At 41.8% G+C, this 27,221-nt stretch overlaps 1 protein-coding gene across 1 annotated transcript in view; it reads left to right on the plus strand.

The window, feature by feature from the left end:
• Positions 1–11,610, plus strand: part of SYNE1 (spectrin repeat containing, nuclear envelope 1) — a 543,966-nt gene extending 532,356 nt beyond the window's left edge. The window contains 3 exon segments of the mRNA XM_011943785.1: positions 930–1,022; positions 2,365–2,423; positions 10,622–11,610. Of these exon segments, the coding sequence (XP_011799175.1) occupies positions 930–1,022; positions 2,365–2,423; positions 10,622–10,862 (393 nt within the window). The 3' untranslated portion in view covers positions 10,863–11,610.
• Positions 11,611–27,221: the final 15,611 nt, after the last annotated feature.

A 27,221-nucleotide genomic window follows, 5' to 3' on the forward strand; every position in this document is an offset into this window, starting at 1 on the left:
ACTGCTCTTACAAGTCCTATCTCAAAATAAAAAAGCAGCCACATAAACTTTTACAACAGGACACTGCTTTTGATTCTATTAAATCCAAAAGCTCTCTTGTCATCGTTACTAATGCTATTACCACAACTGCTGTGGCATTTTATTTCACGCTGTTTAAGAATTTACATACTGTAGTTACACAGCCATGGTAGAGCAAACCAATTGTTGTATCTGAGTTTTGTATTTAACCCCTCTCAGGCATGAATTCTCCATTATGTATACAGGAAAAAAAGCCATTAAAAAATGGTCCTCTGCTTATTTAATTTTTTATATTTTTTCTACAATCGCCTCCATTGTGGTATTATTGGTTTTGAGAAATGCATTTACAAGTGTGATGATGCCTGGTAAGATTTCAACCATTCTGTTGGGAAACCCTGCCATGAACACACACTTTGCCCTGCTGTAAGTTGCAAAAGAACAATCTACTCTTAATAGCAGCAGTGTCCAAAATAATAAAGTCTCTCTGATGTGAAAAGGCAGACTCCTGGATGACTATCTTTTGTTTCTAACTGGAATATATTGATTTCTGTTCAGGCTGAGTGACCAGCAGGCTCTACGGCAGGTTTCCTCCCCTCCCAAACCAGTATCAATTCATTCACATCCATGTCTCCAAGAAATAATAAAGCTATAAGTGAAACTTAGCAATAACAAAATCATAGCTGTATTTTCCAGAACAGCCAAACAGACAACTAGGAAATCCCAACACACTAGAAGAATTTGGCCCTATTCCTCTTGTTCCTGTCTGGTTCCATGTTTCCCAAGGAATGGTTTGGTTTTTATGGTGGAGACACGGGGGTGGATGGAGATGGAGTGGGAGATAGTGTGGTACAACACGGGGCCCCCTTGGGTCTGGGAGGTGGAGTTGTTAACAGAATCTTTCTCCCACATAGGATTTGTCTTCCTGGTCTTCTGCTGATGAACTGGACACCTCAGGGTCTGTGAGTCCCACATCAGGAAGGAGCACCCCAAACAGACAGAAAACGGTAACTTTCCACTGGTCATTTTCAGTTGGCCCGTGGGAGGGAACACTGGGAAGTGACGGCATTTGCACCCACCACAGGGTTCACAGGCAGGCGTCCCCTCCAGAGGAGGGCTGTCACACAGGGTAGCACGCTTCCTCCGCCCTGCCACATCCCCTCCCAGCATGCGCTCAGGAATGGAAAAGAGCGATTCTGGTTTTCAAAAAAATCAGGACTCAACGTGTGGCTGGTATGCAGGGAGAGCATTTATTTTTCTTCCTCAAATAAGAAAATTTCGAGAATGGTGCCCATTTGTCCCTTTGGTGGCTCCTTTCTTCAAGCCACGGCTGCCACAACTATCTTAAAATGCAGGCCACCACTTGCAGTGACGCCTGGGCTGGAGGTGCACAGAACCGTGAACGCCTGTGAGCCATTGACTCGTTAAGGCAAGTGGAGGTTCTGTTGACTCTCAAGCTAAGCCGCTTCTGGGTGGTGGTCCTGAAGGTTTGCGGCAGTTGTCCCGCCCCTAAGATGGCAACAACTCACCCACAGGCCTTGGCGGGGGCTGCCTCACTGAACACAAAGAGGATGAAAGGACAAATTCAGCCCCTGCTACCCTCTATGCCTTGATTTCTCTGTGTAATTAGAAGATTGTTTTTTGTTTTGTTATATATTTTTTGTCCAGCTTTATGATTATATTCATTCCATTTTTCCTTAGTTTTTAGAAGTTTTGATTTCATTTGACTTTTTTTTGTTGTAAACATTTATGTTCTATGCTGATAAATGTATTATCTTTTTTAGGATTTTTTTTTTTTAATACATTCACTAGTTTCCTGTAGATCCTAGTTTAAGAATGTAAAGGAATACTGGCTTTTCAAGTCAAATTTTAACCTTTCTTTAACTTGAATATTTAAGGTGGGCTTCATCACTACAAAGACCAATCTCATATTGCCATTGTTATTTCTTATGGGCTAAGAATTTTAACACTATTTTAGTATTCTAAAAGATGAAAAAAAAATACGTAAAGTGTCTTTGAAATATATGGTATGGCATAGTGCATTTTACCTTTATTGTATGTAAATATACACATGTGTTTCTACCACAAAAAGTCAAGAGAAATATGCCCACCCTAGTGTGGACTCCGGAATCCCAATTTATGTTTTATCAGTGGCTAATCACATAGATGTAAATTTATTTCACTTCCTCAACAAAAGAAAAGTCAGTTTCCTTAATTCATGGGTACTGATCATTTCATTTGATTTATTTTTCCTTTGCTGCACTTTTAGTTTAATTTTCATTAGTAGCTTGTCTTTATTTGCCTGGACTGAACATTCTTCTTTCTTTACCCCCTGTTCATTGCAAACAGCCACGAGGCAAATGTAGTCTCTCACAGCCTGGACCCTCTGTCAGCAGTCCACATAGCAGGTACCTCCTTCTCCTGGTTTCCACACTGTTCTAGAACCCCAAGAGGATGATGAAAATTGTCCATGACTTAGGTAGGCCTGTATCTGGTCTGCCTCAGGGTAGTTGGGAAATTACTCATTTCAGTCCACACCCTTTCCTCATAAATTGGAAGAGATGTTTCTAAATGAAATGTTCAAGTAAATTTCGGAACATAAAATATTTGGACTCCATTAAAATTCTGTTTATCTCAACATAGCCCATCTGGTACTTTTCATCAAATTGTCAATAAGGATTTGATTACAACTGGCGGCACCACTGCCATTTGATTCATGGCAGACTTTTATCATCCTCTTTATTTCTAGAGTTTACAATAAGACAGGTAATCGATCAGTGAATTCTTTTACCATTCACAAAACCCGCATATCTGAATAAAATATACTAACATCCCCAACTTTTTATTTTATTTTCATGTTTTATCCAGATTGTGGGTTTTGGAGTCTCAAAATGGCAAGTCCTAATTTGGTGTTCATTGAAAATTTATAAGTACCTTCTCTCTTCTGCTTATCCTAAAACTTCCCTTCAGCCAGCACACCCAGCCACTCACTTTCCAGGCACTTGGCAAGCTCACTCTGGAACCCGCAGCAGCCAGAGCCCCTACCCAGTCACCTCCCAAGAGCCGACTCACAGCTGCCACTCTGCGCTTCCCGCCTGGCCTCCAGCAGCCCCTCACTCCCGCAGTTAGCAGTGCTTTGCCTTCTTTGTTGTCGGTGTGGTGTCTGTGCTCCTCTGCTCCTCCACTGATCAGTTCAAGTTTCCCCAGACAGCTTTCTAAAAAATGAAAACACTGTCCTCGGAGCCTGTTTTCATTCCAGTCCCTAGCAATTCACGGTTAAAGTAGCTTGCCCCTCTGGAAACTTATCACCACTGAGCAGGAATCTGAATTCCTGGAAGGAGGGTGGGGATGAGGAAATGTAGAACTGTAAACAACCCTTGAGTAATAATTTTAGTTTTCCAGCTGTGCATAAGGGACTGGCTCTTTCGTTTGGTCCTTCCCACTCGGCTGAAGTCAGGCAGAACATATTTTCATATGTTCTCTGGTTTTAAACCTCCCTTAACTGTGTGTTTTTTTTGTTTTTGTTTTTCTTTTTCTTTTTCTTTTCATTTCTTTTAGTTTGGCTTGAAGACAATTTTATGAGTATTTTTTTTTCTATCCTAAACAAAATAGCAATAATAAAATATGGAGGAAAAACTCATGGGGACTTTTTGAAGATAATGACGAGCATCCGCAGATGCTCTAAGGTTTACTCAGCCCCCTATAAGTAGAGACAATTCAGACAGATCATTGTATTACACAGTCCGTCTTTTCCCCACAAATTACTGATGTGCCGTGAACAGAGCTGAAGAATATCCCCAAGCATTCCTTTGAGGATACCGGAGATCAGTTCTTTGGTTGATACAAATGATGGTGATGAGAAAGGGGAAAGCGCTTATGTTAATGATGCAAACAGCAGTCACTCTGAGGTTCCCAAATATTGCGTCTATCTGCTCTCCCCATTGTTTCAGACAGCCACATAGACCTTTCGAAAATGTCAATGGCATCATTTCTTAGGGCAGCAAGTGCTTCCTCATGCCTTCTAACAGGGCTTTGCAGCTGGGACAGCCACATTCTCACTATGACACTCGCAAGGCGCCTTTCAGCTCTGCTCTGTCCAGCACGGTTGATTAACATCTTTCTGAGTATTCAGCATAGTGTTCACTTTGCTACTCAGGTGGAACTGGAACATAAATAATCTTCACCTGAACGGCAAACGTCATCAAACACCTTCGCAGACAGGTTGTGGTTGAACATTCTTGGGCTTCGTTACCCTCGGCAGCTCTGTTTGGGGCACACCCAACCCTGCCAATGAAATGCAGAGTCTGCTGGGGAAGAATGAACTTCACCCACAGTCAAGGCTGTCGTGGTGTTCCTTTACATTGAGACTTGAGATATCTTGTGTTGAATCTTGCACTGGTCCAGCAAATTGGAAAGGTTATTGCAGAAGCATAAATAGTTTAGAATGTTGCTTCCAGCGGTCTGCAATGGGAAATTTTTAGATGTGCATTCTTCCTGAGAGGAGAAAGAGACTGAGTTGGAAGAAACTACTAGTTTGAAGGGAGGAGTTACTCATTTGGTTTCTTTGTTGTTGTTTAAAGTCAGATGTTAACATTATACTAGCCTGTTACATATTTCAATTTGATTTGATGGTGGTGATTCTATGCCTTCATACAGTATTTTAAACCTACATATGAATTGATGCCAATAGTTACTGAACACCGACTAAATTTAGGCCCTGGGCCTACAAAATTAATTCAATGTGATTCCTACCATTAAAAGACTTGCAGTATATCAGAATCTAGAGATTCCCTAAATCATTATAGGGAGCTCCCTAGAGCTTAAAATTAGAAACATAAAAATCTGTGCGTGCATTCATAATAACCATATTCGTGATTTTTATTTGAGGTTAAACACACTTTAGAAGCATGGTTTCAAAGCAAGTGCTTATGATGTGCTAGCTGGTACTTTTTCCCTACATTTGATTTAAAATTTTCTAACCTTATCACCATTAATTCTTCAAAATGCTACTGCAGCTGAGTTGAAATTGACAACTAGAAAGATTTCACTCCAATTTCCAGCAAGGCAAAGGAATAATTGTTCTGTAGTCTGGATGGAGCAAATTGATGACTTCGTTCTAAAGCTTAGAATTGTAAAATGCAAAATTGCCTTGGGCACCTTAGGTCTCTGGCACCTTCTTTACAGAGAACTAAGATGGAATGAGAAGTGGCAAATGACTGACCAAAACACTGAAAGAGGGAAAAAAGACCTCATTGAAAAATGTATTCAAGTTAATCAGATATATTTAAGCAAGGGCAGTGGGGTTTTTTTGCATGTACACTAGAGCCTCACTATAGACACTATTCAGTTTCTTGTAGAATTTGTTTTCAAGTCTTTTCTGTCGGAATTATCTGGGGATCTATTTATTCAAAGCATTCAAAGGGCCCCAGCACAGAGCCTCTCCCTTCTAAGGCAGGTTGCTTACCCGTGCCCCAAGGACAGCTGTAGGGTAAGGCTCCAATAGTTTTCTCTGTTGCTATTTGAGGTAGGCCTTCCTGGTGTTTCCAGGGAACAGGACAGGCAGTTTGAGAAATTTATCACATCCTTGAAAGCACTATTAATAAATCAGATATGTTTTCCTGAGAGAAAAGGCTGAATCCAGCCAACCCCTAAGGGTATGAGTCAGCACACCATTGGTATAATTATACAGATAATAGTGATAAGTTGCTGACATTTATTTAGTACTTAATGTGTTTCAATTATTTAGTGCTTAATTGTATACATGCTAAGCATTTTATGTATGTTACCTCTTTTAACCCTCATGAGAATCCTATGACATGGCTATATTCCCAATTTATAGACAGGGACACCAGGGATGAGAGGTGTAAAGATGTAGGATTTGAACCCAGGTCTCCCCTGACTCCAGACCCTACCCTGTTAACCATACCACTCAGCTGAAGGGCTGCTGATGGGTAGGAGCCTTTAAACAATGGTTTTAGAGCTGAGGCCACCACAGGCTGCCTCAGGTAGTTTAGGATTCGCCAGAATGTTTGGTTTGGAAAAAAAGACGACCTGGGTTCTAACTTGATTCTGGAAACTTGTCTCCCAAACCACATATCCAGGAAACACTGGGTTTCAAAGACAAGACACGTAAGGGCAGGATCAAGATCATGGACAATCTAGATATGTCTGCACAATAAATTCCTGTTACATACTGCCAGTGTTAGCTGACAAGTAACAAAATAAATTAGAAGTTTTTTCTCATTTGGCTTTAAATGATGTATGCACAAAATTAACTCATTTTCATTTCCTTGATTATGAACAATTTTCAAAGTGAGTCATACCCCATGTGCATGGCATTCAGACTTCTCACAAGTCTCTGTCCTATACCCTTTCTTTTGAAGAGTATGGTTTGAGTCACTACTCCCTCCCTACCATTCTCCTTATCCTGCAATTGTCTAGGTATTTTGGGACAGAGGTGAAACAACTCCTGGGCAACTATTTACCTGGAAATTTGAAGGAGTGAGGGAAGTGAGAAAAATAAATAAAAATTTACTTGTAGAGAATAGCACTTCTTTTCTGGACAGAACTATCTGATATATCTGTATTGATGATGTTCCTTAAGGAGGCTCACACATTTAAGTTTTCCTATATAAACACGATCTAAACTGGCATCCATGTATGTAATGAGGCCAGAGGAGAATGACCAGTGAGTAGTCAGCAAGTCGCCTTTGTTCTTTCCCTTATCAAATTTCCCAAGACTCTAAAAACTTAAGTGACTTTTAGGACAGTAGATAAATATTAAAAATAACCCTTTCCCTGGGACCATTAACTTCTTGATACTAAAATCACTAGAACAAGCTCCCCCTGAAGAAGAGGCAGCTTTGGGCGTGTTGAAACTCTGATAATTACCCCAAGGGGACAGGCAATTTCCCAGTGGATAGTTTGGATATTTTCAAGGGCAGCCAGCTGCGTGGATAGTCACTGAGTATTGTGTGTTCTCTCTGTCCCCATCTCAGCCCATGACTTCTTCCTAGCTTGGCATTCTTCAACATTAGAAGTCATGCACAAATTTAAGTTTAATTAAAAATGCTCTGGTGCTGTTAAATGTGCCATGTCCTTCAACAGACTCCAACATAGGAGCCCATATTCTGTAAATGGTGACATTTTTATCAAAAATGGGCAAGTAAATTAGTCTCTCTGGCCTTCAGTTTTCTCATTTGCAATGATGAGGGGTGCATTAATATCCTAAAATTGTTTTGGCTCTCATGGTTTATGATTCCATGGTTTGCCATTTTTCTCAGGAGTGAACTGGTCAATGGGCAGCCCTTGTTTTGATTTTGATCTTTGACCTAATTGCACAAAGAATTTAACATTGACAAAGAGGAGCTATTCAGCTCTGTCAGATTGTATTATCAATTATATATGTAAATATTCCCATCAATAGAGTCCTTAAATGCCTCCTAATGAAAATTAGTCAGATATTTAATAACTAGGAATTGTGGAGCTCTCTTCTGTCACTCTGTTATAACTCATCTAGCTGCAGGTGTTGAGTGTTGGTTGCCAGGGCGTATTTTAAAGTCAAGGAAAGGACATTTTGAAGAAAATTTGATCCAGAGTTTGTGGGTAGCTATCCTGTCCTTCTTAAGACACTTTAAGGCAAACCATTGAATCATAAACCATGAGAACCAAAACAATTTTAGGATATTAATGCACCCCTCATCATTGTAAATGAGAAAACTGAAGGCCAGAGGGACTAATTTACTTGCCCATGGTTATATAACTACCTTAAAACAAAATGTCCCCACGTCCACACAGATTTGATGATCTGCCAGATACTGTGAGGCCTTACGACCAGAGGCATTTATTTTAGATACGAGGAAACCACTTGTTTCCAAGTATTTTAGGATGCAAGTTCGGGATTCTCTTCTTTGCTTCTACATGTGAGATACCTGTGACATGAATACGACCTGAATTACCATTATTCATATCACCAACTGGCAAAACATTTCACAGCAGAGAGTGCGGTGGGCAGGGATTTTGGAACCCCGAGTTCCTGCTAGGCCTCTTCCTTTAATTGTGGGATCTGGAGCAAGTCATTCGCACTGTCTAGAGTCTCCAGGTTCTGGTAGTTAAAATCACAGGGTTGAAATCTTCTGCCACTGGCTGTGTGAGCTTGAGCTAGTTATTTCACTTCCCTGAGCTTTCTTTCACATCATCTGTAAAATGAAGTTAATAAGTACACACCGCAGAGGACTGCTGTGGGGATTAAATGACAGAACCCAATAGAAATGCTCAGAGTGCTGCTTAGCAATTAGAAGAGTAAACATGAACTGTCCTTAGCTACTCACCTACAAAATTAGCAGATGAATTGGATACTCTCTAAGGCCCTGTCTCAACGTGAATATTTTATGCTCAGGTAACTCAAGAAGTTTCTATTTTCCTTTTCCACTAATAAGGTATATGACATATTTCTTTTATGTTCACAAAATATATATATATATATATTTTTTTTTTTCCTTTTCAGCTTATTAGGAATAACTCATTGGTCTTAGCACAAGGGCGGTTAATCAGTTTGACCACTAGATGGTGATTGAGCTCTTGTGACTTCTTGGGAGATTATTTATACTGACAAATCAGCAGAGGACAAAACATCAAACAGGGAACTGAAAAGTTGGAAGACCATCTATTCTAATTTGAAGAGGTTAGCGAAGAGGTCGGCACCTAGTGATGAAGTGAGTTGTTCAAGGTTACATTGCACTGCCGTTAGTTGTGTGGACTTCAGAAAAGAGCATGCTTCCAATTTAAGCCAGTGATTTGATTTTTCCTTACACCACAAGAAGTATACTAGAAACACTGTGTGGTGCAGGGCTGCTTCTTGGGGTTTTTGCCAAACAAATCTGTTTGTCTCCTCTTTTTTTTTTTTTTTTTTTTTTGAGATAGAGTCTCGCTCTGTTGACCAGGCTGGAGTGCAGTGGTGCTCCGATCACGGCTCACTGCAGCCCCCGGCTTCTGGGTTCAAGCGATTCTACTGCCTCAGCCTCCCAAGTAAATGGGACTACAGGCATATGCCACCATGCCTGACGAATTTTTGTATTTTTACCATGTTGGCCAGGCTGGCTTGAACTCCTGGCCTCAAGTGATCCGCCAACCTCAGCCTCCCAAAGTGCTGGGATTGCAGGCGGGAGCCGCTGTGCTGGGCCCTCTCCCATTTTTCTTTGATGGTTTAATAAAAGAGTTTTGAATACTCCCTCTGTTCCCTTCTAGGGGATTCTTTCTGTTTTTTATTTTAACATTCATTTTCTCAGGTGTCACTCTTCATCCCCCACTGATATCAGGATAATCTGTCTTCAGAAAGTAACAGCTAATAGGTGAGCTACAAACATAGTGCTTTCTTCTGGGCCAAACCTACAGTTACCAATACAGCTTTCACACACTCATATTATTCCAGTAGCCTCACATTCAATGTCCTTATCCTTGGTGATATTAAAACCCTTAGGGAATTTATACTAGTTGTAAGGGAATGTTTCTTTTGGCTATATCTCTTATTTTTGCTCATTCAATGTTGTATGGGTCTGTGTGTACACCAGATGCCTGTTGTAAACAACATTTCTTTCTTCATCTTTTCTACTAGTAACTAAAAAAGTTAATGGCTGTTCACAAAAAGAAAACAGTAGCACCCAACTCAGAATCTACTTCCAGATCCTGTGTTTTCCAGGCAGTCTTTCTTAAGAGTTCTGAAACCTGTACTCAATCTCTAATGCACTGTTTAAAAGGAAGATAAAAGTGAAATAGAAAAACTTGTCACTTTGAGCATAGAAGGGGCTACAGGATGACAGTCCATCCTCCAGAAAAACTTGTCACTTTGAGTGTAGAAGGGGCTACAGGATGACAGTCCATCCTCCTGAGAAAATGGTGTCCGTTTTCCAAAGTAACGATGTCAGTGATAGGATCAGCCTAGCATCTACATCATACAACATTAGTGTTCTGTAGACAAACCCCACTGCTATTCCTTGTTCGTACAGCTTTGGAACCTACTAATGTCAGGGCCTGATGCTGATTCAGTGCAAGATGAAACCAGGGTATACTCTGTGATTAATGAAGCTTTTGTGGGTCTGTGCAAAATGACTAAGACTGTTTTTATTTTCGCTGCATGGATTTTGGCAAATCCAGGATGGCTAGATGGGATACTTGGTATGATTCTGACAGCAACTAATTTTGCTTAACAATGTTCCTGATATTCTGAAAACAAAAATGTACTGCATCAAATATCTACATTTTAATTATTCTGGATCTACTTAATTTATGCTGGTAGAATGTGTATAGAGCATTTATTTTCGTTGATAGAAAATGCTTCACCAAAGTAAGGGATAAAAGGAATAGAATTTGAACCCAATTAGTTACGTTTAGTTGACTGACTAAATGTTTATTTCTCATCAGTGCAGTTTCCAACAACTTCATTTGGTGGTGGGGGTGACCTGGGCACACAGTGGAAGGCTGGCAGCTGATCGCCAGGCTGGGGTGTGCTTGGCATGGCCCTTTAGCTTCCAGGAAGGTGCAGAGGCAAAAAGCAGTGTCCATCCAACACTGGAGTTATCTGAGTTATTTATGTCCATTCTTCTCTCAGGTCCACAAAAGGTGGCTCCGATTCCTCCCTTTCTGAGCCTGGGCCAGATCGGTCCGGCCGCGCCTTCCTGTTCAGAGTCCTCCGAGCAGCTCTTCCCCTTCAGCTTCTCCTGCTGCTCCTCATCGGGCTCGCCTGCCTTGTACCAATGTCAGAGGAAGACTACAGCTGTGCCCTCTCCAACAACTTTGCTCGATCATTCCACCCCATGCTCAGATACACGAATGGCCCTCCTCCACTCTGAACTAAGCAGATGCCATCTGCAGAAGTGCCGGTAGCATAAGGAGGATCGGGTCATAAGCAATCCCAAACTATCAACAAGAGGACCTTGGTCTTGTCAAAAGCCCTCAGTGTGGCAGCTTTAGCCCTCCTCCAGATCACATGTGTGCAAATCATGGCTTTGGAGGTGGAGGATAAACAGTGACAGGAGAACAAACAGACGACAAGAAGGTTTGGAAGAAACCTGGTTTGAGACTCTGAACCTTAGCACTAAAGAGATTGAGTAAGGACCCCTCAAAGTTCCCTGGACTCGTGAATTCTGGGCCCTTGGCCCATTCTATGCATAGCCAAGAACTTCAGTAGACCATCTGGGCAGCTTTCCCGTGGTGCTGCTCCAACCATCAGATAAATGACCCTCCCAAGCACCATGTCAGTGTCGTACAATCTACCAACCAACCAGTGCTGAAGAGATTTTAGAACCTTGTAACATACAATTTTTAAGAGCTTATATGGCAGCTTCCTTTTTACCTTGTTTTCCTTTGGGGCATGATGTTTTAACCTTTGCTTTAGAAGCACAAGCTGTAAATCTAAAAGGCACTTTTTTTAGAGGTATAAAGAAAAGCTAGATGTAATAAATGAGATCATGGAAGGCTTTATGTGAAAAAAGTTGAATGTTATAGTTAAAAAAAAAGATATTTATGTATGTACAGTTTGCTAAAGCCAAGTTTTGTTTGTATTGATTTCTTTGCATTTATTATAGATATTATAAAATATTTTGTCTGTGCTTTTTTCCCCTAAACAAATAACTCTAAGTTTCATTATTAAGCAGGCACTGATCAGAATGCAACCTAAATGATCATTTTTTGTATGCAATGAATGAAGCTGGAACATAAGTGTATATTAAAGGAAAAGGATGACAAGAGGCAGTGTGGATTTAGACATAGAAGACCCTAGGTGATTCCTTTTTTCCCTCCTTCCATAGTCAATCAAATCTCCTGAATTCTTGCTTCTGGAAACCTTTCATTCTCTCTTCTCCATTCCTTTTCCACACTGGGAGGGGCTTCCTAGGAGCTGCTGTCTGAAGTCCCTTCTCCATTCCATTGTGAGCAGACAACAGCCACAGAAATCTTCTTAAAGCACACTTCTGTTCAGATTCCTTCTTTGCTGCAAAGCCTTCTATTGTTCATTGTCTACCAGATAAAATACAATTTTCTTCTATCATTTAAGTCCATATGCAATGAGATTTTATTTTGCTCCTCTGAACTTGCCTACTATAGTGGCCCTCATGGAATTATGTGATGCTCATGGCATTTTAATGTATCATTTAATAATTTCTGGGGGATGTAAAACTCAGGTCTCTGGCTTCTCTTCTTGTAGACAGCTCTGGTGCCCTAGTCTGGAGCACGTATTCCTGCATGGCAGTAATTGCTGGAGCTTGTTGGCTGCTGTTCCTTTCAGAATTAGGAGAGAGAGAATCTCCTATTTGTACTTGTAAACCTTCAACTTCTCTCAAGGTCTGTATCACCCTAACCCCCAGAGGTATTTAAATTTACAAATCCTGCTCTAAATTGAGTATTTATACCAAACTGAGGCCCTTCACCTTGCCTGAAACTGCCTTCTGTGGTTTCCATAATGCAGGTAGTCTGAGTCCATCTCAACTAGGCTTCCTGGGGCTTGCTAAACTTTCCAAGTTCTGGGCTTGCTTCAGACCTTCTAGTTCAATCTCTGGGATAGGGACTGGGAGCTGACATTTTAAAGAGATGCCTGAGGTGATTTTATTCCTCCTAACTGCTGGAAAGCACTGCCCCATACTTCCCTAACTTCATTCCTCCTTGCCTGCCTCACCAGACTCAGCTCAGAAGCCACCTCCTTCTTGAAAAATTTCCTGATCACTTTCACACTGTATTTAAGACTTCTCTCTACTACTCTGCTTCTTGTCATCAGGTTATCTGTATCTTATGGCCCATGGCATGGACCCATCGTGTTCCACAGGAAACACGATGGATCCCCCCACCCCATTGCCATTTTATAGAGAAGACCACCTTGTGGTTAAAGTGTCCCATCTTCCTGCTTCCGGAGAGGCTCTGAGCAGCGGTGGCCATTAGCATTGAAGGGTGCCCTGCACCCTCATCCGAGACAGGACCCTCTTCAGGCCTCGCTCTTCCTTTACTCCCGTGTCACTCCTCCCAATACCTGGAAGGAGAAGTCCTCCCTCCAGAGCAGTTTCACCCTTCAAGGGCTATGGAAATGCCACACAATGAGAGTGTCGTCATGGAAAAGGCAAGCGTTATGGAAAAGGCAAGCAAGCGTAAAGAGACTTCAGAGGCATTTCTTCTCCACGTCACCGTCAACTGACTTTCTAGGCATCTCCCATCACTGAAGAATAAAACGGTAAATGTTGCTGAGAAAAAACATTTGCTTTCAATTAAGAAACATCTTACCATACATTCCATTTGTGCCTTTCACAAAACCCTGTGAAACCCCCAAAGGGGTGTGGAGCGTCCATTTCCATTACATTTTTTGAAGATTTAAACAACAGAACCTTCGAACAGGAAAGAAGTAGGGAGCCCTGGTGAGTGCAAACATTGAACCCATGAGGTTGTGACTCTTCCCCAGATGATCGATTGGCCAGTTTAGCAAGGGCCATGCCAGACACTGATGATGGGGAGACGGGGTATGGGGCCATGAGCATCCTCACCTGCACCCAGCGGTTGCTCTGGCAACAGAGAAAGAAAGCTTCATGGAAGGGATGTGGGATGGTTTAAAGAATAGTAAGGAGATAAAAGGACACTGATGGATGATGGTTGAAGAAGCTCCCATTTCTGCAGTGAGGACTGTCAGGAGCCCTGCTGTGGCCTAGAGAGAGGGAATAGTGTCCCAAATGAGTGCTGGGTGAAGAAGGGCATAAAGAGACCATCCACTGACCAGGAAGGATGGGAAGGGAAGGTTTAATAATATGATGGTAAGGAGATTTGCACAAGCAAACAGGAAATGTTAGAAAAGTGGACAAAGAATCCAATAAAGCTAACATGGAAAAATAAGGCATTAGAATCTAAAAGCAGTAACTTAATAAGAAATCCCGGGAGAAATGAAAGGGTTTTTGGGAAATGATGGCTGAGAAGGAGGAATGTCCCTCCTGGAAAATGGACCCACAGGAGCTTCCCTTGTTTTTGTAAAAAGTGAGAAGAGAAAACTTCTGAAGGCCCAGATGGGAAATTCAGCATGCCAAGTCCTGAGATTTACTATAAAAATGCAGGTTGGGGTAGACTGATAGCCTACACCCTGGGGCCAAATATTAAGACATTATAGCTACAAAACTTAATTGACAAGCCACATAAAAGATCGTAAAGCAAAGAATAGTGGAGAGAGATTATTTATGAAAGCTGATCATGGCCAGAAGAGCTGGGCCTCCAGGAGCTGGTCTGGCAGCCCGATGGACAGGTTCCTTGTTCGGTGCAACCCATTCACCAGCACCATCGCCAAACATTCGTAGGGGATTGTGGAGAAGCCGAAATATCCTCAGTGTGTACCAAGTAGGTCCAGAAGCGCCTGGGGAGAGCAACAGCCACTAATCTCTCAAGTAGTTTATTGAATGCCCACTATGTGGCAGGAACTGCTCCAAGTTCCCTCCGGGAGTCCTCTCTGGGAGGATCTCAGAAGTTCTTGTGTTTTGTTTGTTTGTTTGTTTTATTTTTATTTTCTATTTTACTTTAAGTTCTGGGATACACGTGCAGAACGTGCAGGTTTGTTACATAGGTATACATGTACCATGGTGGTTTACTGCACCTGTCAACCCATCATGTAGGTTTTAAGCCCCGCATGCATTAGGTATTTGCCCTAATGCTCTCCCTACCCCTTACCCCCCACCCCTCTGACAGGCCCCAGTGTGTGGTGCTCCCTTCCCTGTGTCTATGTGTTCTCATTGTTCAACTTCTACTTACGAGTGAAAATGTGTAGTTTTCACTCATTTGGTTTCCAACTTCATCCATGTCCCTGCAAAGGACAAGAACTCATTCTTTTTTATGGCTGCATAGTATTCCATGGTGTATACAGGCCACATTTTCTTTATCTGGTCTATTGATGGGCATTTGGGATGGTTCTTGTTTAATGACTCATTAAAGCAGTCACCACTGGGCCTTTGACACAGAGAAGAATCCATATTTCCCAGCACAAGCTATGTCCTGAAATGGGATGAAGGCAAATGAGGAAACTAGAAGAGAATTTAATAGAAACAGTATCTAATTTAGGGGAGGAAAGGAGATTAAAGCTGTTAGATCTCTATTTTCTATGAGCAAATATCCTCTGCTTTTAGCTTCTTGGTCACCCAGTTTATATTATAGTGGGACGTGTTTTTGAAGAGTATGAATGTCCATCTGTGGAAATGGAGGCAGGTGGAGTGATTTATAAGCATGGAGGCAATTTTTCACTTAGATAGAATACTGAGAAGTTAATTTGGGAAATGAGAGGTGTTTTGCTGAGTGTGGTCATCTCAGTTTTAGATTTAGTAGTACCCTGGGGTAACTGTGGCTGATTGTCATACCTAAAGTAACCCAAAGATAATGAAACTGAAAATGAAGGACTTTTATTCTTCAATTCCCAGCTTCTCACTAACCTCTCCCTTGAAGTTTTAAAATATGTACCAAGAATCCACTGGAGGCTACCACAGACAGGCCCAAATCTGGGAGAGGACCCTCACTCAGATGAATAAGTGCATGAACAAAGTGAATCAGGAGAACTTCCCGTAGCTTCTGCTAAGCAGCCTTCTGCAGCTGAAAGAAGCTAAGGGGACTGGACAGTTAGGAATGATTAATGAGAAGCGGGGTGATGTACTGTAACACAAGCTGAACAATGAGAACATTTAATCTGGGGAGCTGAGGAAGTCGGTTGGGACTTGGATATAATCTTTCTAAAATATGAAGGTCACAGAAAAATAAATCAGGCTGATGAATTTGTTTAACCTGTTACCTAATATGAGAGTAGGAACATAACTGAATTTGAAAACCACAATTATGTCAGGAGAAGAAAGTCCTGGGTAAGCCACGTCACAGATGACTGCATTTGATGCCACAGGCAATCGAGAAGAACTCCAGATCTCCCTGCTGAATATTCACATCAGGGCCTCACAGATGTGTGTTCCCAGCTCAGGCCTAAATCCTGCAGAACACATTCTTGAAGAGGTTGTTGGGCTCAGAAAGCAAAGCTGCCAAGCAGCTGCCAACTTCGGCAGCAATTCCAGGCAGCCAACCCCAAACCCCATTTATTGGCAGGAATCCAGCACAGGCCATGACCACCCCTTGCCTCACACCTCCTTGTGGGATTTAGAGGTTGACTGGACACTGTAGGGATGTAAGTAGCTATGGCTTTCAGAGTGGGTTTGGCTCACCTGTGGCTCAAAGAATCTATATTACCTGGAAACCTGTTAAGAATGCACCACATTCAGCCCTAGGGCTGGGCCTCCAGGCTACCACCTGCACTGGATTTCTCCATCTTTGGGCCTTTTAAGTCTCTCCAGTTGGCCATGATAGCAAGCAGTAACAGCAAGGTTCTCCATCCTCCTCCACTGGCTCATAATATATCGGCTTCACCGAACAATTGGTTTCCATATGAATCTGGATTTTTATTCTGAACTCTAGTCAATGGTTAGATCTACCTGGCCGTTGCTGTTTTAATTATAGCAGTATGTAGTATAATTTATTATAATGATGTATATATTTGTATAATATAAAAACAAAATAAAATAGATATAAATAATACAAGTATATAAGTATGTACTATAACTAATAATACAGTAGTATAGTACATTTGTTACTTCATTATAAGTTTTAATACATCTTAGGAAAAGCCTCATTTCTTTCTCGCTGTGTATGTGTCTATTTTAAAGGCTAATTGTTAAAAAATTATTTTAATTACAAAAGATTCTCTTGTGTTTCAGAGAAAACTTAAGTTTCCTATCTACTCTCTCTATATATCTCCCACTTTTATGTTACCTTTGTACGCCTTTTGATTTTCTTATTCAAACAACATATACATTTTTAAAAATTGGATCTATTCTTACTATTCTGAAACTTGCATTTTTCACTTAATGATGTCCCACAGACATATTGGTACCTATGCCATCATCCTCACTGCGTTGGAGATCTCAGTATCTCTTTTTCAACCGCTATTTTCTTCCAGGGATTTGTTAGGAATCACGGCTGTAGTAGACACTCTTGCATGTATATGCATGTGTATCTTTTGATAGTGCTGCTTTCATTTCTCCAAGATGTATTGTTCAAAATGGAATTACTGAACCAAAAGGTATGTACATTCTAACTTTTAGCAAATTTTATTAAATTCTGCCAGTTTGCTTTCGAAAAAAGTTGTGATGATTTACACTCCCATCCACGCCAGAGATGACAACCTCCTTTGCCTCATACCCTCCTTTAATGTACACTAGTGGTTTCCAAATTACGGGACTTATTCCCAAACTATTAATGTTCGAATTCTGTACATTAGACTCTCTCAGGGAGCTTTAAAAAATGTAGAACCCCAGGCCATACCCCAAACAAATTAAATTGGTAGCTGGGGATCAATAGTTACTTGAAGCTGCCCAGGCGATTCCCGGGTGCAGAGCGTTGAGAAGGGCTGGCCTAGATGCTATCAGTTTTCTAAAAATGTTGCCCAATTGAGAGCAACAGTAGCTCATTGTTTTTAAAATTTGCATGTTCATGGCTAGTTTGTATAATAATTGTTCCATTTGTATGGTCTGTTCTGTGAAGTCTCTTTTATCCTCTATTTTTCTGTTACATTTTAATATTGTTTTCAGTGACTTCTTTGCATATTAGAAAAATTAAATCTGGATATGGTGTGTCCTGACTTCATATAGTTCCTTCAGTCACACAGAAAGTTTTCATTTTTATGTCACCAAACCTGGCAGGTTCTTTATCCTTGGTAGATTCTAGTTAGTCTACATTAAGGCCTTTTTTATTTTAAGATTATGCAAAAGTTTGCTGGCATTTTCTTCTAGTAGGTCTATAATCTATCTGGAATTATTTTGGTCATTAGTATGAAGTAAGGAACTAGTTTGTCATTCTCCAAATGAATAGATAATTGTCCCAAAACCAATCAGGGACAAGACAGAGAGGCCCCCCATTATTATAATTTTCTAGCAACCTAGATGTTCATCAGCAGGAGGATTGTTGAATTAATTATAGTGCATACCTAGTATTCAGTATGATGCAACTATTTTTATAAAATGAAATCAATCTCTGTGTATCGATTAGGGAAAACACCCACTATACTTACATTTTTAGAAAACAAGATATAGAATAATACGATTCCATTTTGTAGGGAAAAAATGTGTATATAGTAATGGCATAAGGCAAGGTAAAAGTTTGGAGAGATGTGAAATACAAGGCTTGACATTTTGACTGCAGTCAGACGGGGGGAAGCACTTTAAACATTTTTATTTAAATTATATCAAGGAGCATGACTTGTTTTTTAGATCCAAGTTGCTATAAGAAGAATGATAATTTTAAAGACAAAAGAAAATTACTTCAGTTCTTATATGAGGAAACAACATCTGACTTGCTTTTTAATTAAACAAGTTTTCTTGGTATGCTCAAAATAAATGTTAACCAGTCATTTATTAAAAGTGGCTAAATTCTGATGGATGACTTTGCTCTAGGTGTTCATCTTAAATGCATGGTTGGTTTCATGGCATAAGAGCAAAGGCCCGATTTGAGGTAAGGAGGCTCCCTGACTGGAGGATTTATGAATCCCGGGAGATGAGCTTTCCTAGGAGAGATGTCCAAATGAGACCTATTTGTTCACAAAAAAACCCCAACTTCCTAAACTACCACCTGCCTCCAGAAGTCACCCTGCCCACAGGTGAAATCTGTTCTTGAGATGCAGACTGGTCCCCAGAAATGATGGGGTGGGGAGGGACAGTGACTCGAAAGTCAGAGGCGGCTTCTCTACTTGTACCTTTCTTTCCTGATGCGGGTGCCAGAGAGTCAACCTGCTTTCCTTCTGCCTTGAAATCTGTTCCTGTTCAACAGCTTCGCACAGGATTTTGCCCACCCAAGCCTGGCTTGGGCACGGGGCTCAGTTTCTCCCTCCCCCACCTTCCCTATGGTGTTTTCTGATCACGGTGGGAAAACTGATAGGGTAGCTAATGATCTGAACATGTATAAAATCCCTTTTGTCCAAATTTTAGAGAGGCTTCTTCCGTAACACAGACTCTGGAGCCAAAAATACCCTGGCTCAGTCCCCAGCTCAGCCACTTCCTAGCTGTGTAACCTGAGCAACTTAAACTTTCTATTCCTCAGTTTCTTCCTCTGTAAAGTGGGGTAATAATGGTGCCTCCTGTGTGGGTTGTTATGACGTTAACACATTAATGTATGGGATGTGTTGCCACAGTGCAAGGCAAGGACTGAGAGACAGTTAACGCTATTTTGCTCTTTCCTCTAGTTTGGTTTTGGAACTCGTTACTGGGAATTGCTTACACACTTCTTTTTAACTTTTTTAGGAGGAGAAAGTCTTTTAAAATTGTTTTTTTTTTTTCTTTTTTAAGATTATGGTTAAACACACACACACAAAAAAACATGAGATCTTCCCTCTTCACACATGTGTCAGTGTACAGCTCAGTTCATTACTTCTCAGCACAATGTTGTAGGGCAGCCTCTGTCTCGGACTCTCGACAGCCCTGCAGTAACTGAGAATTCAGCCAGTGGGAATGGAAATGCTCCCTCCCAGGTGAGTGCATTTCCCAGGCCCTCCCTTTTTCCTTTCCAGGTGCCCCACTGCCCCCTTTCGCTGCAGAGGATCACTTACCTGTCAGGGACTCTTACTCCTTTCATCAGGAGGGTACCTATGGCTCAGTGGTGCCTGACAAAGGTACACTACAGTTCCTGCGTGTTTTATAGGCCCCTGAGCTAAGAATGGGTTTTATATTTTCAAAGAATTGTAAAGCAATGAGAGACAAACAAACAAACAGAAACACCTAAAATGCTTACTCTTCGGCCCTGTACAGAAAAAGTTTGCTGACCTGTGGTAGAACCGCCCAAGACGCACAGCACTGGCGGCAGGGCTGCACAGGCAGCGGCCCCGGCCTTTTGCGCTTCTTTCTCCTGAAACAATTCTCAGAATGGGCATCCCCTCTGGGTGAGCTCAGCACTCACCCCACCTCCATCTGACTGCCATTTGGGGTTCTTCCCTGAAAACACGTTCGTGACATCCATCCATGCAGAATTCTCTCTTTCATTTTGATTTTTCCTTTTTGTTTTGTCTTGGATTCTGTTGGGGATCTTGGGAACAGGGCCTTCACGTTTTCGTCTTCAGAATGGAAATGGCATGGTCTTTTGTGGCTCAGAAGGTTCTGCAAATCCCTTGGCCGCTTCCAGGTTCCCCTGTTCGTTTCCTGGTTGGGGCGCCTGCCCAGTCAGCAGGCCTGGCTGTGCCCTCAGCTGCTGGTGCTGACATCAGGATTGCCAGTAGCCGGCCCCTCTGCAAAGTTGCTTTCTGGGGCTGGGTATGCCCCTCCGGCAAGGAGAGTGCACATGTGGTTCCCAGAGCTCCGTGGGAATGGGAAGTGTGGTACCAGGATGGTGACATGGTTTGGCTGGTGATAAACCTTGCTTATTCAGGGTTTTCAATCCTTTTGATTGGCTTGATGGGATCCTGGGGGCATTGTTAAGCCCTTTCTTCCTTTGGTGGCCCTTGTAGTACTCCAGAGGCCTAAAGAGCCCTGGTAGCTGCTGAGGTCTTGAATCTCCACTGTCACAGAGTTGCTGGGGAAAGGAGGAACTCACTAGTCGGGGACTCTTGACTGGAAATGAGACACAGGAAATTTGAAAGGGCATCTATTTCATCTTTCTGCTTCTAAGCAATCACAGAAAATAGATGAAAAAAAATCTCCATATTGTTTCAAGCTCTCTGACGTTGCCTTTCCATTGTTTTTTAAACCTAGATAAAAGTTTAGCTGCTTTTTCCATAGACAGAAGCCTGGAGCCACTTTGAGTTCTGTCCTTTTTGGGTTCAGGTCTTTCTGCTGCCTGGACCCAGGTTCTTGTGATGCTGGGCTAAAACCAGTGGGTGCCAACGTTGCCAAGTAATTAAAATAAGCTTTTCCATCCAAACCTCCAGTCTTTTTATAAACCCACTTAATGTTTTTCTTTATACACATTTCTTCAGCATTCGGAATGGATTAGATTGTAGGGATTGTTAAAGGGTGTTTAAAAATATTTAGTAATAAATTCAAAGATGAATTGATGGAGTGTTTACTCTAGTTTGTAATCCGTTCTTAGGGAACCATCTGGCAGCTCCAATTTTGGCACCGTCAGCCCTTCCTTCCAATTGGAAGGAAATGCTTCCCTTGCTGGGATTGAGCCCCAAAACTGGTCTGCGCCTGGCGTCCTCAAGGCACTGAGACCACATGTAAAGCAGCTACCAGAGACAGCGACAGGGTTCCTGCTGCTGCCTGCACCCTCTCTCTGCCCTTCTTCCCTCCCTTCCAGCCTGTGGTCTGGGGCCCTGGGTATTGAAACATGTTCTTTCTGGTTGGAAATGTGGAAATACTCAGGAATCTTTACAACTTAAACTCCACTGAGTCTGGGGTGAACTTGAGAATTTAATCGGCTTGTAAAAATCTTAACCGGCTCACAAACCTTTCACTGGCCTTTCCCACAATTGCTGATTTCTCAATGAAAAGGCAGCCAATGGCAGGTTGCAGGTCTGCAGAAAGGCCTAGCAGCACGCTGAGTCTGGGAAGTCGCTCCGAGGGCTGTCTGTCCTGCAACACTTGGGGCGACTGGCTCTTGGCAAAGGGCCTAGCATCTGCCCACTTTGGAGTATGTCCCGGGCACCCAGCCTGGCCTGGCCACTGAGGTCAGCCCACCCACTTTCGAAATCACTGTTTTAAATGTTTGCCCAAAGGCTTCCTTGCTCCAGTTTTATCTTTTTTCACGTTCATTTAGTGAGGATGACAGTTCCTAGTTTGTCAGCTCTACATAGATGCCAAGTGCCTTTACGGTGGGCTGTGGTCCCTTCCTGGACCGTGAGATGGTCTTGTGGCAATGCAGGGGCAGGTGAACCTGCCCCAGAGACTATCAGAAGCTGAAACAGGCCCTGCTGCTAGTGAGGGTGCCACCGCTGTAGGCTTCAAGGTCTCAGGTCATCGGCTAGAAATAGAGCTCCTCCTGGTGCCAAGGTACAGAGGAAAATCACTCCTCAGCAGGAAGCAGAGGCAGGAAGGGGGCCTGGTATGACCTCAGAAACCAAGAGCACTGGCACCACTAGGTGCCAGGAAGATGGTGGAAGTGCTCCTCAAGCTTCCCTACCCGACGGCTGCCCACCAAAAAGATAGACGGGACACATTTCTCCAGGACTTGAGTGGCATAGCTTTCGGCATCCTGTTGAACGTGTCGTATTTCTTTGGTGAAATACTCCTTTTGCGTTAAAAGTTTATGTGAGTTTTTATTTCTCCTCAGAAAATGTGAAAGCTTATTTAAATGCGATTTTTTTTCAAAAAAAGAATTTATTTTGGGTTCAAGAGTACATATGCAGGTTTGTTATATAGGTAAACATGTGTCATGGGGGTTTGGTGTACAGATTATTTTGTCACACAGGTATTAAGCCTAGTACCCATTCGTTATTTTTTGTGTTTGCCTCCCTCCTTCCACCCTGCACCCCCTAATAGGCCCCAGTGCATGTTGTTCCCCTCTATGTGTGCCTATGTTCTCATCATTTAGCTCCCACTTACAAGTGAGAACACGCAGTATCTGGTTTCCTGTTCCTGCGTTAGTTTGCTAACGATAATGGCCTCCAGCTCCATCCATGTTCCTGCGGCGAGCATGGTCTCATTCTTTTTTATGGTGGCATAGTATTCCATGGTATATATATACCACATTTTCTTTATCCAGTCTGCCATTGCTAGGCATTACATGCAAAACTAACATTCACTCTAGTCCTTGAGTAAAATTTCATATGTACTCAGCAACTCTCAGTAATTCCTAGGAAGCTCAACCCTGGTCTAAGAAGTACCACTCTTACTGATGTTTAAAGTCAGAAAGACTAATTTCATGTCTGCCATTCACAAGATTTCTGACCTTTGAAAGTTACTTAACTGTCTTAGGCCTCAGTTTCTTCATCTGTAAAATATAATGATTTATCCTTATATGGTAGCTGTGAGGATTACCTGAAAAAGTCATGTAAAACTGGTACGTAGCTTTTGTGTGTATGAATGTGGGTGTGTATGCTGTCTCAGAGTACAAAGAAAAATCAAAGATCATTCCATGTGCTGAGGGAGCTTTTCAACAACATTGTAGATTCATGGTTATGGATCCATGCAGAGATGTCTCCCATTGCAAGAAATTCTCCCTACCCTTCCCTTCAGCTGGCACCCCAGGTTATCTATAGGCAATTCTGTTAGAAAGTGTATCTCTGTCTTGAATGAAGACCTTTTCTCTGGTCTCAGCTCTGCTCTTTTGGTGGTATTCACAAATATTGCAATTTTTTTTTTTTTTTTTTTTTTAGACAGAGTTTCGCTCTTGTTGCCCAGGCTGGAGTGCAATGGTGCGATCTCTGCCTCATGGGTTCTCTGCCTCATGGGTTCAAGTGATTCTCCTGACTCAGCCTCCCGAGAGGCTGGTATTACAGACATGTGCCACCATGCCCGGCTAATTTTGTATATACATATATTTTTTTTTAGTAGAGACGGAGTTTCTCCATATTGCCCAGACTGGTCTTGAACTCCGGACATCAGGTGATCCACCTGCCTCGGCCTCCCAAAGTGCTGGGATTACAGGCATGAGCCACTGCGCCCAGCCCCAAATACTGCAATTGTAAGACACCTTGAATGTGAACTTAAAACTAGCTTCTTAATGCACATAGTCCAAATAATGAAAACTGTGAAAATTTACTTTTTTAAGGCATATGATGTGGTTTGGATCTGTGTCCTCATCAAATCTCATGTCAAATTGTAATCCCTAGAATCCCTAGTGTTGGAGGTGGGGCCTGGTGGGAGGTGATTGGATCATGGGGATGGAGTTCTCATGAATGGGTTAGCACCATACCCTCTGGTGCTGTCCTTGTGATAGTAAGTGAGTTATTGTGAGATCTGGTTGTTGAAAAGTGTGTAGCACCTCCCCACCTCTCTCTGCCTTCTCCTTCCGGCAAAGTAGGAAGTGCCTGCTTCCCCTTCACCTTCTGCCATGATTGAAAGTTTCCTGAGGCCTCTCCAGAAGCCGAACAGATGTTGCCATGCTTTCTGTACAGCCTGCAGAACTGTGAGCCAATTAAACCTCTTTTCTTTATAAATACCCGGTCTCAGGTATTTCTTTGTAGCAGTGTGAGAATGGGCAAATAGGACATACATTCTATATTTTTGGAGAAGCAAATCTAAACATGGTAATTCTGAGTTTAAATGTCCCCAATGGCTTAAGAATATCTAACATTGGAGAATATGCTCTTTACCTAGTATGTAATCAAGCCCCAGTCAGGCATTCTTACACTGACACACTCCAATGGGTACATTTAAAAGCTCCATGGATTGCTCAGTATTCTCTCAAAACCTTGCTGATCCCCAGAAATAACACATGGCATATGTAGACAAGTCTGCTCCTTGGTGTTCTGACAAGAGAAATAAAGGATGGACAGCGTATGTGGAGAGGTAAGACCCCTAGCTATGACTGAGAGTATTGGTAAATTCTCACTCCAAAAAGAAACTATAAGGTTGAACAAAATTGACAAAAACAAGTATTTCAACACTCTGCAAGTTGACCAAAGATTTATAACAATCTGAGAAATGTTTATATTGAAAAATTGCTGAAATTTGCATAAGTACAGTGCAGATTTGTGGTATTGTTGCCTGGGGGTGCTCCCACCCTTACCTTCCCCCTGTTTGGTCAGCACCAGAACAAGGCAGGTAGAAGGACTGACAGCTTTGTTGCTGCAATCACAGCGGAGCTCACTTGATTTGGTGGATGAGTGTGCAGGGCCAATGTCTTCACTAGCTGGAGGTTGTGGTTGTGGCAAGCATATTCCTGGCTTAGGCTGCAAATATGCCTAGGGGAGATTGGAGCGTGCCCAGGCTAGCTAGCCCCCGAGTCCTGTCTGACTGTGAGGGCTGCATGCATGTGCAGAGGAGATGCAAAGGGGCCCAGCAAAAAATTGAGTCAGACTTGAAAACAGCCTGAAAATTGAATGCATTCTCCAGCCACGTACAGATCCATTGGTGGAGGACAGAGGCCTTGCTGGATTAGGGTGTTTGAGCCTAGTCATTGGATACATGCTCTGCTGTGGACATAGGGGCAACTCTGAGAAAGTCAGGGTTAAAAATAAAAACAGGAATAATAATTTAAGAACCTAGCAGAAACATCAGAGGCCAAACACTAGTAGAGGCAGGTCTCACATATTTAACTCAGGTGAGTTATTTAAAAAATGAATAAAAACAACAAAATCCAGCAGCAACAACAAGCAGGGAAGAATAAGAATCTGGAGTTGCTACCATAGAGTATCTAAAATGTTCAGTTTTCAATAAAAATTAGAACATATGTAAAGAAACAGGGAAATGTGACCTCTGCTCAGGAATAGCAGAGGTCAAAAGAAACTATGTGTTTCCCAGATGCTGGATTTAGCAAAGACTTCATGTAGCTATTATAAATATGCTTAAATAGCTAATGGAAACCATGTTTAAAGAATTAAAGTATGACAACAATGAATCAACAAGTGGGAATTCTCAAGAGAGAGAAATAAGTTTTAAAAACTCAATTTTTATTCTGTAGTTGAAATGTGCAATAATGGAAATGAAAACTCACTAGAAGAGCTCAACCTCAGATTCAAGAAGGCAGAAGAAAAAAAAAAAGTCCCCTTGAAGATAAATGAATAGAAATTATGTAATTTGAAGAACAGAGAGGAAAAAAGGCAAAAGAAAAATAAATAAATGCTCAGAAATTTGTGGGATGACGTCAAGCATACTAACATATATGTAAAGAGAGTCTCAGCAAGGGAGGGGAGAGATAAAGGAGGAGAAAAATTATATGAAAAAACAATGGCTGAAAACTTCCCAAGTTTGATGAAAAACATCACTTTACACATTCAAGAGGTTCAGTGACTCCCCAGCAGAATATATACAAAAAGATCTACACCTAAACACATTATAGTCACACTGTTCAAAGATAAAATCTTAAAAGCAATAAAGAAAATGTAACTTGTCAGATACAGGTAAGCATCAAAACACGGGTGGCTCTGATTCTGTATTGGAAGCAATGGCGGCTTGAAGGCAATGGGATGACATATACAAAGGCTGAGCAGGTCATGGTGGCTCACACTTGTAATCTCAGCACCTTGGGAGGCCAAGGTGGGAGCATTGCTTGAGCTCAGGAGTTCAAGATCAGCTTGGGCAACATAATGAGACCTCATCTCTGCAATAAATTAAAGAAACAAAGAAAATTAGCTGGGTTTGGTGGTACATGCCTGTAGTTCCAACTACTCGGGAGGCTGAGGTGGAAGAATCACTTGAGCCTGGAACATGGAGGCTGCAGTGAGCTGAGATTGCACCACTGCACTGCAGCCTGGGTGACAGAATGACACCCTGTCTCGAAAAACAAAACAAAAGTGCTGAAAGAAACAAAAACATCAATGACCATCAACCAGGAATTCCACATTCAGGAAAACTACAAACTGCTCTTCAAAAATGAAGGTGGAATTAATGTATTACTAGATAAACAAAGATCAAGATAATTCGTTACTAGTAGACCTGCCTTACAAAAAATACTGAATGAATCCCTTCAGGCTAAAAGAAAGTGACACCAGACAGTAACTCGAATCCACAGGAAGAAATGCACACTGGAAATGGCAAATATGCAGATTAGTATTTCTAAAAAATAAATTTTTTCTGATTTCTTGTCAATTTTTTTTAAAAAGAAAGTAGTTTAAGGCAATAAATATAACATAGTTGAGTTTATGGCATAGATAGATATAATATATATGGTAATAAGAGAATGGAGCTATATTGGAGCAAAGATTTTTATGTCATCAGATTTAAATTACTCTTAATTTGAAATATACTGTGATAGATTAAGATGCATACTGAGCAATCACTAAGAAAAGAATTCAAAAAATAATTAAATTGTCTGGGCACAGTGGCTCACACCTGTAATCCGAGCACTTTGGGAGGCTGAAATGGGTGGATCACTTGAGGTCAGGAGTTCAAGACCAGCCTTCCCAACATGGTGAAACACTGTCTCTACTAAAAATATAAAAATTAGCCAGGTGTGGTGGCGCTCGCCTGTAATCCCAGCTACTCAGGAGGCTGAGGCAGGAGAATCGCTTGAACCCAGGAGGCAGAGGTTACAGTGACCCAAGATCCTGCCACTGCACTCCAGTCTGGGTGACAGAACAAAAC

This window comes from Colobus angolensis, unplaced genomic scaffold (genome assembly GCF_000951035.1).
Source record: "Colobus angolensis palliatus isolate OR3802 unplaced genomic scaffold, Cang.pa_1.0 Scaffold221, whole genome shotgun sequence".
Classification (NCBI taxonomy): Eukaryota; Metazoa; Chordata; class Mammalia; order Primates; family Cercopithecidae; genus Colobus; species Colobus angolensis.